Source organism: Mustela lutreola, chromosome 10, assembly GCF_030435805.1.
Source record: "Mustela lutreola isolate mMusLut2 chromosome 10, mMusLut2.pri, whole genome shotgun sequence".
NCBI classification, from domain to species: Eukaryota; Metazoa; Chordata; class Mammalia; order Carnivora; family Mustelidae; genus Mustela; species Mustela lutreola.
Genome location: NC_081299.1, coordinates 17,427,684 through 17,443,158, shown reverse-complemented (window position 1 = coordinate 17,443,158; position 15,475 = coordinate 17,427,684). Strand labels below are relative to the sequence as shown.

At 56.6% G+C, this 15,475-nt stretch overlaps 1 protein-coding gene and 1 long non-coding RNA gene across 4 annotated transcripts in view; both read left to right on the top strand.

The window, feature by feature from the left end:
• The first annotated feature begins 11 nt into the window (after positions 1–11).
• LOC131809621 (uncharacterized) lies at positions 12–5,019 on the top strand. Its single transcript, XR_009345238.1, has 3 exons — positions 12–1,900; positions 3,453–3,597; positions 4,500–5,019. It is a non-coding gene; the product is annotated as an uncharacterized LOC131809621 (long non-coding RNA).
• A 296-nt stretch (positions 5,020–5,315) lies between these two features.
• Positions 5,316–15,475, top strand: part of MYOM3 (myomesin 3) — a 45,998-nt gene continuing 35,838 nt past the window's right edge. The window contains exons 1-7 of one of the 3 annotated variants that reach the window (XM_059136853.1): positions 5,316–5,506; positions 5,769–5,815; positions 8,551–8,729; positions 9,100–9,180; positions 9,749–9,908; positions 10,616–10,773; positions 15,244–15,339. In XM_059136853.1, coding sequence (XP_058992836.1) covers positions 8,569–8,729; positions 9,100–9,180; positions 9,749–9,908; positions 10,616–10,773; positions 15,244–15,339 — 656 coding nt within the window. In that variant the 5' untranslated portion in view covers positions 5,316–5,506; positions 5,769–5,815; positions 8,551–8,568. Of the gene's footprint in view, positions 5,507–5,768; positions 5,816–8,550; positions 8,730–9,099; positions 9,181–9,748; positions 9,909–10,615; positions 10,774–15,243; positions 15,340–15,475 lie in introns of those variants that run through there. The other 2 variants (XM_059136852.1, XM_059136854.1) reach the window with 2 other exon arrangements.

Here is a 15,475-nt window from a genome sequence, read left to right as displayed (position 1 = left end):
CATGATAAGGACTCCGGCCGGAGGATTCTGAGTGTGCAGCACGTGCAGATGAGCTCCGCGGGGCAGGAGGGGACCATCAGAGTGCTGAGTGTTAATGCACGGAGACCTCATGGAGATACATAGCGCTGCCGGCTCCTAAGAGGCTGGACACGAAGTTCTCCACCCCACTCCCAGCCAGTTTCATAAGCTAGTTCGACAGAAAGTGAGATCTCTACCTCCTCCTGAGAAACGGAGCCCGGAAAGGACACCCCACAGCAGGCTGGGCCAAACCAGAACTTGGCCCATGATAGCACGATGGCAAGACTCCAGGGAGGCGTGCAGCCTGGGGCTCAGTCCCCACCAAGCTGCTGTTGAAAATCCACTGTCTCAACCTGGCTTTTCTGCCAGAGGCTCTACCCCAGGGGAAAATCAGGTCTGCCCGTGAGGGAGAACACACAGGCCTTTCCAGCCTGCAGAAGCTGTAGACCCTCTCCGGAGAGCAGGACTGGTAAGGAATGGGGCTGGGGGGCACACAAACCCCAAGAAAGAGTACGCACTTCAAGACTGAAAACTCAGCCTTGGGTTCAGCTCATCTGGGTTCAAATTTCCACCTTACCACTTACCAGCTGTATGACTTCAAACAAATGAATCACTGCTCAAAACTTCAGTTTCTTCACCTGTAAAATGGGGATCATAAGACCGACTCCACGGGGTTGTGGTGAGGATGACGTTAACAATGTCTATAAAGTACTTCATGGGGCCTGGCCTATGGGCAGTGCCCAATCAATGTAGCTACGTCCCCTTGTGATTTTTTGTAATCGGGCCACATGGTGAGTGACCCACTCCCCCAGCTCAGGGTGGCTTCACATGGGGCATTTTCTCGTGGGCTCAAATTATCCTGATTTTCTCAGGATTGCTCGAGGCCAGGCCAGAGGGGCTAGACTACCTGGGGGAGGTGGAAGGACGGCAGGGCCTTCTGGAAACAGGGTTCAAAGACAAATGGAGCCTTCTCTCTGAGGTTGCAGGGGGAAGTTGTTTGGGAGTGCGGTGGCATTCCCTGAAGATCTCCTTCCCCACACTTCAGCAGAGGCAGTGAGGTGCTCGGTGCTTGGTGCTTGGTGATAAGTACTTGGTGCTCGGTACTTGGTGGTCAGTACTTGGTGCTCAGTGCTCGGTACTCGGTGCTCGCTCAATTGTCTTTCTGCCCCTGTGGCCGCTCTCCCATAAGGAAATGGCCTCTTGCTTGTGCTTACAGCGTGCTGACATGTCCTTTGTGTCATTCACCTCCCAGATGACCCTAGGATGAGATAACCAAGGTCCAGAGAGAAGGGACCCAGCTAGGGGCCTCCCACTGAAGCCGGGACACCGACACCGCTGGAACTCAAACCCAGTGTTCCCGTCCTCCTCACAAGAAAGGAGCTTCCCACACTAGTGTGGATTCTCGGAGATGAGATGGAGGGGGCGCAAGGAAGGTGGCCCCAATGGGGTCCTTAAGGGGTCAGGACCTGTTGACACCCTGTTGTCCCGAAACCTCTTCTGAACATTTCTGAGAAACAAGATCAACGTCTGTTGCCTCAGCATGACCTTCCCGAGTATACAATGTCCTCCGTTCTCTGCACCCAGATGTGTCTCCCTCCTCTTCCTCACCCCCCACCCCACACACAACACAGCACCAGCTGGTGGTGCTCTTATCTGCTTGTTATTAATTTTTAACATCTCTTCAGGGTCACGGGTCTAGATCCAATATCTCCATAACAGAGGGGTGGGCCACCCTCCTGACCACCTCGACTGCTCTCTCAGCAGCCGCTAAGGTGGCCCCATGATTATTCCCCTCCCCCACACTGCAAACAAGTCTACTTGGCCAAAGGTTGACTGTCTTCAGTAATGAAAAACAACTTAACAGCTGGACTGTTCTCACCAGGTAAGTGGGACAGGGAGTCACAGAGATAGATCTATTTTTAAGGCCATAAAAGGGCTGAGGAGCTCTCTAAGGTCCTCGGGGTGACAGATGTCCCTGCTACTCCATGACTTTCTGAGGGTGGAGCCTGAGTGCTAAGGGGAGAGAGGAATGGCTCTGAGCCCTGTGAGCCTCCCAAGCAGGCAGCCCAGGCTGGCAGATAGGGCTGGAAGCAGCTAGAAGGCAAAGGGCCTGAAGCCCCTCTGGGCAGAGGCATTGGCATCCCCGAGTGTCCTAGGACCTGACCCCATTACCAGGAATCTGCATAGCCTTGCCGCACCTAGCCCTGCCGAGGGAGTCTTCGCAGGAGTAAACAGATGTGGCGGCCGCTAGCAGGACTGCGAGCAAGGAGGAACTCAGGGAACCTGGGTGGCTCAGTGGGTTAAGCCTCTGCCTTCGGCTCTGGTCATGATCCCAGGGTCCTGGGATCTAGCCCCACATCAGGCTCTCTGCTCAGCAGGGAGCCTGCTTCCCCCCCTTACTCTCTGCCTACATGTGATCTCTTTCTGTCAAATAAATAAATAAAATCTTTAAAAAAGGAAGAAGGAAGAACTTAGCCATGTCACTTAGGGGTTCACTCATCCTCCCGGTAAACTGCCATGGAACTTTGCGTTATTGATATTTTGTGAGGGAAAATGTGGCTTAGAAAAGTTACTTGCCCACATTGGTGTCCTAAACTTGCCACATCGTGAGAATCCCCTGGGAGCATATGAAAAACGCAGCTACCCCAGCCCCACCCAGACCCGCTAAATCAATGGCTCCTGGGGAATCCGTATTTCTAATAAACACCTTTGGTGATGCCTCTCAGGCAAGTGGAGGGAACAAGGTCCTCATACCAACAGTTTCCCTGTGGATTGCTTCAAATCACCTCCCAGAAGTGGCCCTTATTCCAGCCCCTGGATGGGGGTGCGAGGCGAGGCTACTCGGGGTGGGTATGTCCACCTGTGAAGTCTGCAGACCTCTGCCCTCCCACGCCCCTGGCCCCGGGCACATACAGGGGTTGCCCGAGTTCCCACTCAGACGATAGGGCCCATGAGACTAGAGCTCCTCCCGGGTCCCAGAGGCTGGGTCTCTCTGTGCCCCTCCCAGCTCCGAGCATCAGCCTGAACAAGGAGGCCATGCCCATGCGTCACCGCCAAGTCTGGTCCCCTGTGGCTGTCCCCAGCCTACGTTCCAGAAAGTGAGACAGAATCAATCAGCAGAGGCAGGAATGTCCTCACTTGCTGTGGCTGGTGGGTCACAGCCCTGAGACCCTGGCCCCCACGCTCAGCCCCTAGGCTGCTCAAGGCCACTTTCCTTTCCCACGCTCAGGAGGAAGTGGCAGAGGGATGATACATTTTGACCTGTAAGTCGGAGAAGAACCATAAGCAGAATTAACTGAGTGGGGAGAGGGACAGAAAGAGGGAGAGGGGAGAAGCAGGGGGAAAGGAAGGCTGGCATCTGAAATAGTGGCTTGGAAGGTCAAGGCGTTGGGTACGTGAATTTGAACAACTGTCCTTAATGCTCATCCTTCCAGGGAAGGCAATAAAAGGGAGAAGAAGAGAAGGAAAGGGGAGAAAGAAGGAGATATTGAGGGGTTCTACCACGAGGAAACAGCTACTGTACCCGGCAATTTATACATCTTAACCTCAGTTGAATCTCACTACCCTTCTGCAAGACAGGTATTCATTCATTCATTCATTCGTTCTTCAGCAAGCATATATGAAGGGGCTAGTGGTAGGGTGGGCACTGTTCTTACCTCGAACTCACCAACAAAGAAACTAAGTTGGTCCAGATAGGAGGCCAGGGTCCCTCCATTAGGGAGCACAGGGGCCAGAGGCTGGGATTTCAACCGAGGTTTGTAGAATTCCAAGTCTCACCTCTGCTCAACCCTGTGACCTGAGGGGTCGGCTGTGTGCTCCTGAACACACATCCGGACCTTCCCCAAGTGCTGCCCCAGGGAGGAAGGAGGGCATCACTGGGCTGAATGGGAATCCCACACACAGAAGGAGGGTAGGCTCTCAGCATTTCTAGAGCTACGGAATCATCAGTGGCGTTCTCATCTAGCCAGTGTCTCCAGGGAGCCAGGCAATCACGTGCCCTAATCCAATCTTCTCAATCTCCCTGGAAGACCAGCATCGTGGAGCCCACTGTACAGATAACAGGGGCAGAAAGGTTGAAGTGACTCACCCAAGGTCCTACGGCTAGTAGCGGTGGCCCCTCCACCAGGCTGCCTTGGGAGGCAGGCAGTCACAGGACCAGTTTAAACGTCCGTCTCCTGCTGCTTTGGAAGCCCACACCGCCCTGCTGTATGTGCAGATTCACACTCACACCTCACGGACAGTGTATACACCTGGGTCTTGGAAAGTCCTTTAGAGGTCGGCTCCATACAAGAAGGAAGACAGACACCAACTGTTCTCCCCAGAAGAGGCCTTTAATACTGCCGCCAGGGAGGAAGGGGGAGAAGCAGGAGAGCTTAGAAAGAGGGTTTCAAATAGGGCAGGAGATTAAGATTTTAGCTGAAGCGCTCCCTCGCATTCTCTCGCTTTCTCCCTCTCCCTCTCGCTCCTCCCACCACCCCCAGCCCCCGGTTCTGGAGAGCAGTCCCTGAGACGCTAGAAAGAGCGATGGTGTTTCCGGCCCCAGGAGGAAGCCAGGGAGGCGAGTTGTGCTCTCTGGACCAGAGCTGACACCCCCTTCCTCAAACCTGGTCAATCCCCAAGGCCTGGCTCAGGGGTACCTTCCTGATCGCCCCCCCCCCCGCCTCCATTCCTGCCTGTCTCCCCACCTAAATGAAAGCTTCCTGCACACCATGGATGTTGCTCTCCTCTGCCTGCAAAGGGCAGGCGTGAACGAAGGTGGGAGAAAGAACTGAAGCTCCGGAGGGGCTGTGGCAAAGTCTGGGAAGACCAAGTGGCCGCTCGGGAACCCCGAGAAATGCCGCCCGTGAAGGAAGAGGCCCCTGCCGGGGACACACCCCACGCGACACAGGGCCTGGCGAGAGAAGCAAGCTGCTTCCATGTTGACCAGTGATACGGTACCAGCACTGAGCACTGGTTTTAGGTCACATTCTTTCCACTATCTTGACGAAGAGTTCCACTGCTCACGGGGGGGTCCGATTAGAGACGCTGGGTGTCTGCCCCAAGGCGCCAGTCAGAACCCCAGCAGTGGGGAAGACCCCCCCCCCACCGTAGCTGCCTTCCCTCCAAACGGGCCTGAGCTCTAACCCTCCCTCTACTTCAGTTGGGGCTGGAGGTGGGAGGGTGGGCTCTAGAATTGGGCAGAAGGAATCCCGCTGAGGGAAAGAGCCCTGTGTGGAGGCTGGGGTGGGGGCGGGGAGGGCTCCACCTGTTGCTGCCGCCTGAGCGGGGCTGGCCTGGAGGGACAGCCCCTCCTCCCTGCCCCCCCTCCCCATAGTTCCCATCCATTGTCATCAACTGTCTCAGCGCTGCTATATTTAAGGCCCACGCAGGCTCCAGGATCACATTCTTCTCCCCGTCCCTGCTGAGCCCAGGGCAAGAAGAAACCAAGGTCCGGCTCATCCTCTGGAATCGTCTCCCCAGAGACGCCTGAGCGGGCGCAGCTGCCTCTGTGAGTCCCCTCCAGGGATCAGGGGTGGGCAGGGACACCTTCAGAAAGTGAGCCCCTCAGCTTTCCATTGGGAAGTAGGGTATGTGTGTGTGTGTGTGTGTGTGTGTTGGGAAAGGAACCTGAGGGATCTGGGAAGAAAAAGTTCACGCGTGCTTAGGTAGCACCCTCAAGTGACAATCGGAGGGGACTGTGGTGACCCGCGTCCCCTCACTGTTCTGTGTGGCCCTCCGTCATCTGTGCTGAGCCCTCTGTGATGTGACAGCTGCTGGAGAGACGATCGGGAATGCCCGCAGAGTGGACGGGCCCACGGTGAGCTGGCAGGCCCGGCAGAGCTAACGGACTCCTGGCCTCCGGAGGCCTGCTTGGCCCACCAGGCAGGCGGGGAAAGGGAGGAAGCCCTCCAGGCCTGACTCTCAGGGCCAGGAGGGCACGCGTCCAGCCCAGGCTCACTGGCAGGAAACCGAGGCCGAGAGAGGGAAGGGGTGGCCTCGGCCACTCCACGGCAGGGTCAGAATTCTGGACTCAGAAGCTGGCAGAGCACGGCCGGCCCCTGGGACCCAGCTTTCTGCCCTCGGGCTCTGCCAGCCACTCAGCCTCTGTGCCCTGCCCTTTCCCTCCTGAGGAAGGGGCTCAGCCTCCTTGCCCCTGGTCTCTGGGGGTGCCCGTGAGAGGGCCTGGTGGGAAAGCAGACGGCGGCTGGGGAGAAAAGGGGAGGCCATGCCGCGGGACCCATGACCCAGGCCTTGTACCCCTGGGAGAGGGCAGGGGGCTGCTTCCCTGCGGTCCGCACCCCGCCGACCCCTCCCCGCCAGGAACACATGCGGGTCGAGAGCGACAACATGCTGCTTCACTCCCACTGCTGTTTGATCCCAAGCAGTCAGTGCTTTAAAAATAATTGATGGCTCATCTGCTAAACCTGGGGGTGGGGGGTCTGGCTGCGGGAGGCCCAGGAGGTCAGGGATGGGTGCCAGTCACCGCCCCCCCCCCCCCCCGCCACGGTGCTAATCAGGAACAGAGCATCCGGGGAAGGGAGCCAGCAGCTGATGCCAGGGAACGTTCCTCAGTTGCTGGAGCCAGGGCCACGGTGTCCCAGGAAAGGTGGGGGGAGGGGGCCTCCCCATCGAGGCCACTTCCCGGGGTTGTAAGGAAGGAGGCACAGAATGAGCCTGAATGAGTCATTCTCTGGGAGCGAGCAGAGCCTGTTCCTCGGGGTGGGGGGGCCACATGGGAAGCCCAAGGGGTGACAGTCCTCTTACATTCGGCTCAGGTCATCTGCAGGACCAAGGAGAGTTGGGGCAGGCTTTGGTTCTGGCTAACACTGCAGTAATCCAGATACTAAAAGGGAGCATACTTTTGGGAACTAAAAAGGGTAAATGCCCATGGAGATTGTCTCCCCTGACACCCCACAGCAGGCCCACAGGGCCATGGTGCTCTAATGAGGCCAGCGGGCCCATCTCCCATGCTATGGACTTAGAGAAGTGGTACACACACACACACACACACACACACACACACACACACACACATATTCCACCACTGCCAGGAGGACCTTCAGGGAGACTGGGGCCAAGGACAATATCAGGTCTAAGCCCGTCAAGGACCCGCCAGGTCAGAGGCCTGCCCCCCTGAACTCCCACCTGAAGGAGATATGGAAGCCACTCCAGGGACTATGGTCTGAATCTTAGAGCCTTTGCATCAGAGGGACCCTCAGAGACCAGCTGTGACACCACGGCCCAGACTGGGGCAAGAACTTTGTGCAAGAACCCAAAACAGCTCGTCCCTGGGCCTCCCACTCTCCCTACCTGCCTCTCCACACTCATGGAGTCACTCCCGGATCCCTGAGGCTCCCTTCACACTCACTGAACCCAGCCCTGACTGGGTACCACCTGTGGCCCAGACCTGAGCCTCAGGAGTACAAAGGGGGAGCCCTCCATCATGATGCCCTTATGAGAAGAACGGCCCTGTGGCCTACTGTGTGCCCAGCCACAGTCAAGGCCTGGTCTCTAGTAGACATGTGTCATAGATGTCAAGAGAGCTCAGAGTCTGGTGCCACTCATAGTCCCAACCTCAACCAGCTGTGTGAACTTGGACAAGCACGTTCCTTCCTCATCAGTAAGACAGGAAGATAATGGGGCCAGCACACTGAAAACACTCACTGTTGTTACTTTTAACTCACTTACAGTCTTGTTGGAGAGTGACGATGTACAAATAAGAAATAATTTCATAAGGGGAGGTGTTTTCTGAATCACAGCTAGACTGTGGAGTGCAGACAGAAAAAGCATAAAAAAGGATTAAAGGAGAGAAAAATTCTAGGTGGCGGGTAGTTTTTCGGCAGGGTTACTACGAAAAAGCATGCTAATATCTAACGCTTCCATGGCACTTGCTATGCTCCTAGCACTCTTCTAACGTTGACCACCACCCCGGAAAGTCAGTAGACCCATTTCACAGATGAGGAAACTAAGTCACAGAGTCTTGCCCAAGGGCACACACCCATAGCTGGAATGAGAAGCGGGACCACACCCAGAGTCCCCACCCCTGACCCTTGCACCAACGGAAGTATGCTTTCTTGGCTTGGGCTGTAAAGCCTGAGTGGGGCTCAGCAAGCCAGAAGTGGAGAAAGGCTCCCCCCAGAGCAGCAACCAGAGCAGGCAAAGGCTCCGAGGTAGGGCTGGATGGGCGTGTGCAGGAAGAGTGAGGACATCCGCCCATCTTGAGTCACAGAGCACCCCTCGGACACCACAGTATTGGATCACTCATCAGTGGAGGCCCAGAAAAGGGAAGACTTTGCCCAGGTCACAGGCAGGGAAAGGCAGAGCTGTTGCTCATGCAGCCGCAGAGTGCAAGGACTGATGCACTAGCCAGGCTCAGATTGCGAAGCCTGTCTCTGTCCTGTTGGCCAGGTCCCTGCCCCCTCCCTGGTCTCCCTGCTGTCTGCCCCCTGGAGCGAGAACTCCCACCCCACAAACTTCCCAGGGATGCCCGGGACCACGTGGGGAAGGGATGGGCAGGTGCCTGGTAGAATGACCGTGCGCCCCACCTGGCAGGTTGTTGCTCTCGCAGCCATGACTCTGCCCCACAGCCCTGGAAATGTGGGGGAGCCCCGGCCCCCCCAGGCCGTGGAGGTCCACCGGCTGGAACACCGCCAGGAGGAGGAGCACAAGGAGGAGCGGCAGCACAGCCTGCACATGGGTTCCTCAGTGCGGAGGAGGACCTTCCGCAGCAGGTGGGATCATCAGGGACCTCACCCAGGCCACTGCCCCACCCCGAAGGGTCCCCAGTCTGAGTGGGGAGGCATAGCCTGCTTTCCGGATAAGCCAGTCTGAGGTAAGAAGTTCAACACTGTCATCTGGAGACCCTTCTTTCTGGAAAATCCAGCCTGAGGTGGGAAGCACAGCCTTGCTTTGTGGAGATCCCAGTCTGAGGGGGGAGACACAGCCCTGCTTTGTGGAGGTCCCAGTCTGAGGGGGGAGGCAAAGCTGTGCTTGCTAGTGTCCTGAGACAGGTTAGGTAGATGCTGCCTTAAGCTCAGGGACACTGGGACCAGATCTCCAGGCAATCCTGCACCAGCCCTTAACTCCCTTTTCCCCGGGCAGTGAGGAAGAGTATCAGTTCAGCGCTGCAGACTACGCCCTCGCAGCCGCCCTGGCTCTGACGGCCTCCTCAGAGACATCTCGGTAAGTCAGGTGACCTTTTCAGACAGCGCTGGGCTGAGAAAGGGCCAGTCCCCTGCCTCTACTAGGCTCCTACATTGGACTTACAGACTCTGCCCAGAGTTACATCTAGCACAGGGGCCTAGAACACTCTCTGGGTGGGTCCCCAGGCAGTAGTGAGACCCACCCCCGTGGGAGAGGGTGGGGGCCACACATCACCACAGGGCTTTGCCAGAGAGCATTGGGAGGCCGAGACCTGGGTTAGAAGGCCCAGTTCCTGGTCCTAGCAGCTTGAAGCAAGTCCCTGCCCTATAAAATAGGGGGACTACTCCTAACCACTTGGTCGTCGTGAAGGCAAGAGGAACAAAGACTTGTGAAAGGGCCTTGGGACTGTAGCCATAGTACTTATTATGCACCTACTGAAAGCAGGGCATTCAGGTATTTTGGAAGCAAGAGAGGATTAAAAGCTGCTCTTGTCCTCAACAACCTTCAAGTGCAGCTGGCAAGGCTGGCGTGGGGAGGCCGGGAGGCCCTGGCCAGGGTGCCCCCACGAACCCTGGGCCCTCGGCCGCTGCCGGCCTCTGCTGTGCAGGGAGTCCCAGCTGAGGCGCCAGACCTCCGCCGTGGAGCTGGAGGAGCGGGGGCAGAAGCGAGTGGGCTTCGGCAACGACTGGGAGAAGACGGAGATCGCCTTCCTGCAGACCCAGTGGCTGCTGCGCCAGAGACGCGACCGGAAGGCGCTGAGGCAGCGGGTGAGGGGGTCTGGGGACCTGCGACCCATCACAGGCCACCCACCTCACCTGCCTTCCTCCCAAGGGGTGGCTGGACATCCCGGAAAGAGTCCAGGCCCTGGTCTGGGACTGGGTCTGAAGGCTGGCGTCCCCGCCCTCCTGCTGTGTGACCTGGGGGCAAGCAGCTGACCCCTCCTGAGCCTCAGTTTTCTCACCTGTAAAACAGATGTGTGTGGTGTATAGACTCTCAGGGATGAGGTGGGGATTTTAAACCAGACTGGGCTTGTAAACTGACCTTCCCAGAAGAACCTCTGGAAATACTATTCCTGACAAACATCAGGGATCTGAAGCCACCCTCGGTGCCCCCTCCCGGGGCAGGAGAGCATAGCTAACACTCACATGGGCTTTCTCATTGCCCGTGATTTTTCACATACTAACTCCCTTAATCCTCACCACAACCCCACAGGAAGGTGGGGGAATATTATTATCACGCCTATTTTACAGATAAGGAAACTGAGGACTTGCCTATGGTCTCACAGGCGGGAAGTGGCAGAATCTGGCCTTGACCCCCCAAGCCAGCTGTTCCAAAGCCCATGCCCTGCCCTCTGTGCCACCTCGCCGCTCAGCTGACCCTCCCAGAGCCTGCATGTGCAGGGGAACGGTGACAGCAAAGATGGGGAGATGTGATCCCCTGGCTCATGGGAGTCACAGATCCCTCCCACCTCCAGACAGAGGAGAAGGTCCGGGAGGCCAAGGAGCTGAGGGAGCTGTGTTCCGGCCGGGGGCCCTGGTTCTGGATCCCTCTGCGCTCCCACGCCGTCTGGGAGCACGCCACGGTCCTGCTGACCTGTACTGTCCAGGCTTCGCCTCCACCCCAGGTCACCTGGTAAGCCACCGCGGCCGGAGAGAAGGGGGTCCTCACCTGCCCCCAGGCTCTGAGCTCGCAGGGTTAACGGAGTGTGTGTACGTTACATCCCAGCACCTCCTTCCAGGAGCCCACTTCCTCCCCCCTGAAGTTCTTGCTGCCTTAGGAAAGCTGCAACCCCACAAACCCTGAGCTCGGCCCGCTCCCCCCCCTTCCCCCGAGAGAGCAGCAGCTGCTCCAAGGCTCAGGATGGGTTATTCTTAGCCTCCTCCCGGCCAGCCTGGGGCAGGAAGACGGGGCCACTGGGGAGCCAGCCCTTGGAAAAATAGGACTCTGGTGGCAGAAGGCAGCTGCTCTGAGCTGGGCGTCTCCAGGCTTGGAAGATGATGGCGGGAAGCAGGCAGGGGACAGAGGAGCAGAACGGGAGGCGGGGAGGGCATCCCCCCCCCCCGCCCCCGCCCCATAGCGAGGAACTCAGACCTGGAGTGAGAGCCCTATGTCCAGTCCAGACCTTACTCTCTCTACAAACGCAAGGTGTGACTCCAGCCACATCTCAACCTCTCTGGTCCTGTTCCTTTCTCCTGTTCTGTAAAATGGGTTGAAGGCCTCCTGCCCAGCCTGCGTGTGGTGAGGATTTAATGCCACACTTATGGGGAAGCCTCAGAGCTTGAGAGGAGCTGGGAAAGTAGAAGACGTCATTCCTGGAAGTGTAACCACAGCAGAATCTGACCGCGGGGACGGGGGTGGGGGGGGGGGGAGGTGGCAAGTGGCTCCCACTGTTTAGGGGGCTCCCCCTGGGTCTTAGACCAGGGGCAGTATGCTGGGGGATAAGGAGAGGATTTCAACAAATAGCTACCAGCAGAGTGATCGGCCCCAGCCCCAGACTCGGGCACTGAGGCATAGAAATGAACCAGACACACCCTCCCCTCAAAGAATGCTCAGCCCCAAAGAGAAATGTCATTGTACAGAGAAGTACATTCATGGGTGCAGTTGGGAATACAAGAGTAAAGATGAAGACAGCGAGGCGGCTGCCTCTCTCTCAAGGATCCAGGAAGGCTTCTCAGGGGAGGTGACACATAAACCAGATCTTGAGGGTGAATAAGGCCATGGTCTAGTAGGAGAGAGAGGATAAGCACATAAACAATGGAGATCATGAAGGAAAAAAGCAACATTGTATCCTTGAACCCACTTTTACTGACCCACCACTTTCTTCTCCTTTGAGCCCTGGGGCCACCCCTGGGTCAGAGAGGTAGTGTGACTTGTCTAAGGTCACACAGCCAGTTTGAGTCCGAATTCAAACTTGGATCTCTTGCCTCCCAACCGTCGGTGTTGCTACCAGCCTAGAGAGTTCGAAAGTGAAAATTGGGCTTGTTGTTCTTCCTTGAGGCACATGTAATGCTTCAGAAGTCAGAGACAGAGAAAGCACTTAGGCCAGGAGCAATCAGAAGAGGCATCGAGGAAGCGGGCTTCGGGGCTGGTCCTTGCCAGATGACATGCAATCACAAAAGGGTGCAGGGAGCTGGAATTCGTGCTGGGCACTGGATTTCTATGGGGACCAAGGCAGTCCCTGGCTGCAAGCAGCTGGCTAGGTAGGAGAACTGCTCCTGCCAGCTGGCCTGGGTTGAGGAGGGGGTCAGTGCCTCAGCTGTCCTGCCCGGTGGCCCCGCCCCGCCCTGTGCTGTTCTGGCACTGAGGCCCACAACTAAGGCATTCCGGAGGAGCCTCTCAGAGAAGAGACTCCTGTCCACCCTGCCAGCAGTGTTGCCACAACAGGGAACTGAGTGTGGTAAGTGGTAGAAGCTGACTGTGGTAAGTGGTAGAAGCAAGGCCAGGCACCCCTCCAGCAGAAGCAACACAGGTGGCCCCCGGTGCTCCTGGTTTTGGGGATCCGGTTTTCCACCGTCGGCCGTCGGTTTGGACAGGGTCATGCACTGTCCTGGCATTGGCCCCCAGGCTCTGACCAGCTCCTGGCAGACACCCTCCCCCTGGTCAAAAGGAAGATCCCAGCACACCCAAGCTCGTCAGGCGAGTACATTCATTCAGCAATTATTGAGCACTTCCTGAATGCAGGGACAACAACAAGACAAGTCAGGCAAGGCCCAGTCTGGACACATTAAGGTAGTAGAGGTAGGCCCTGGCCATGATTCTAGATGATATCGGTATCAGTCTCCCAGGCCCAGCAGCCTTCAAAAGTAAAACCCAAGACGGAAATCTGTGAAGAAAAAAAACATTGAGATAAATAATAAAAACCTCACTGTGTTATGAGGGCCTCTCTGAGCCAGGCTGTGGGCCCGATGCCGCGCCTCAGTCATCTGGGCACTGTTTTATGACTGGCTGTCCCGTAGGGTCAGCTGCACAGCCTGTGTCTTCGCGGGGCTGCCTTGAGGTGGGAGACGGGGCCCCAGCGAGAGGCAAGATGAACACCGAAGTCTCTGGCTGTCCAGGCCTTGCCCAGAGCTGCAGCTGCTGCTTTTTCCTTTGAAAGTTGGAAGCTGGCCAGGCCAAGGTGTCTGGAATGTTCCTGATAAGTGGGGGTAGGGGGAACTGACTTTGGCCCCCAGGCCTAGGAGAGGTAGAAAGATTGGTTGTCAAGATACGGCACTGCCCTCCCCAAAGAAGACTTAGTTGGGCTTCTTTCAGAAGAGGGTGCAGCCTGGAAGGGGGGTGGTGATGGGGTGTGGGTGTGGCACTGTTTGGTTGCCATGGACACAAACAGGGTGTGGGGGGGAACCGAGTCCCAGGAAGGAGATGCACTGAGCCCAGGGCGCCCTCTCTTGGCTGTGGCCTCCTTTCGACCTCAGACACCACTGGGACTGACTGTGCCCGCAACAGCCTCATAGACACAGAGGCCCAGAGAGGGGGACTGACTTGGGCAAGGTCACCCAGCCAGCTGGGTCAAGAACCCAGGCCTCCCAGACTTCACAGACTTTCACTCACCAGCCGTGACTCCTTAGGCCTCCAAACCCCAACAAGGGGCTGTGGACAGAGCCCCATCCCCAGAAATTCTGACTCCAGAATGATCTGGGACGCAGGCTGGGCACGGAGATTTTCTTAATGGCTTTAATAAGACGGGAGTTTATTTTTCTTTTGTCTGCGTGCCTGAGTTGGACAGGTTGGGGCAGCTGTGTGACTCTGCTCACAGACTCTGCTCCCCTCACTGCTGGAGGGCACAGCCCTGGGTTTCCTTGTGCAAGATGGCCACCGTCTGGGCCACATTCTTGCCGTCACTTGGAGGGAACTATGACATAGAAGGGGGCAAAGGGTCATCAGTAGCGGCCACATGGCACTTGTGCTTACTTTGTGGTGACAAGTCTTAGTCACATGGCCACACCTAGTAGAAAGAGGGCAGGAGGGCGCCAGGGTGGCTCAGTGTGTTAAGCCTCTGCCTTTGGCACAAGTGGTGATCTAGGGGTCTGGGGATCGAGCCCTGCTCAGTGAGGGGTCTGCTTCCCCCACTCTCTTGCAGCCTGCCTCTCTACCTACTTGTGATCTCTCTCTGTCAAATAAATTTTTAAAATCTTAAAAAAAAGAAAAAGAGGGCAGGAAGTTGGTGTCACACTGGGCGGTTCAGTGATGAATCCTGTTCCTTTAGAGTAAGAAGGAGGGGCCCCTGGATGGCTCAGGTGGTTTTGCCTCCTGGACTCCTGATCTTAGCTCAGGTCTTGATCTCAGGGTAGTGAGTTCAAGCCCTGTGTTGGGCTCCACACCCAGCATGGAGCCAACTTGAGAAAAAGGAAAGAAAGGGGCACCTGGGTGGCTCAGTGGATTAAAGCCTCTGCCTTCAGCTCAGGTCAGGATCCCAGCGTGCTGGGATCGAGCCCCGCATAGGGGTCTCTGCTCAGTGAGGAGCCTGCTTCCTCCTCTCTCTCTATCTGCCTGCCTCTCTGCCTACTTGTGATCTCTGCCTGTCAAATAAATAAATAAAATCTTTAAAAAAAAAAAAAAAGGAAAGAAAGAAGAGAGGAAGGAAGGAAGGAAGGGGGAATGGTCTCTGGAGACCAATAAAGAGCTTCTTATACAAATTTCCAAAGGCTTCTGTTCAGAACCCCGGCAAGCTGTCTCAAAGCACCCTAATGAGCGCCAAGATAAAGAACCGTCCTCCTGAGAGGCTGACAAGGGAGGAAGAATGGGGCACCTTCTGTGGCAACCCCCTCAGAGGGCAGCTGCCACTAATAGGCTCCGTCTTCTCTGTCCCCCGACCCTTCCCAGAAGGAAAATGAACCCCGGAGTGTGGACAGTGCTCGGGGCACTAGAGAAAAGCTTTACGTATCTTGCTGCGTTTGATTTTCCCTGCAACCTTATGAAGTTAGTGCTCTTATTACTCCCATCTCACAGATGAGGACAACTGAGGTTCAGAGCAGAGAGGTGCTGTCTCGCGTCCCATAGACAAGGGAACAGCACAAAGCTGAGGTTGGAATCCAGGCTTGAGAGCCTCCGAGTCCTGTCCCCTCAGAGGCACGCTGCCTGCCACAGACCTTTGTGTCCCCACAGGTACAAAAATGACATGAGAATCGATCCCCACCTCTTTCCCGCTGGGAAGTACCGAATCACCAACAACTATGGGCTCCTGACGCTGGAGATTAGAAGGTGAGACCCCTAGAGAGACCCATGACCTCCAAGCCCCAACCCCCCACCCACCCGAAGCCCGAGCAAGACTTCAAATCCTTATTAACTGAGTCAGCCTCGTGTTCAGAAGAATCTGGGGTGCTCATTCATGACATGG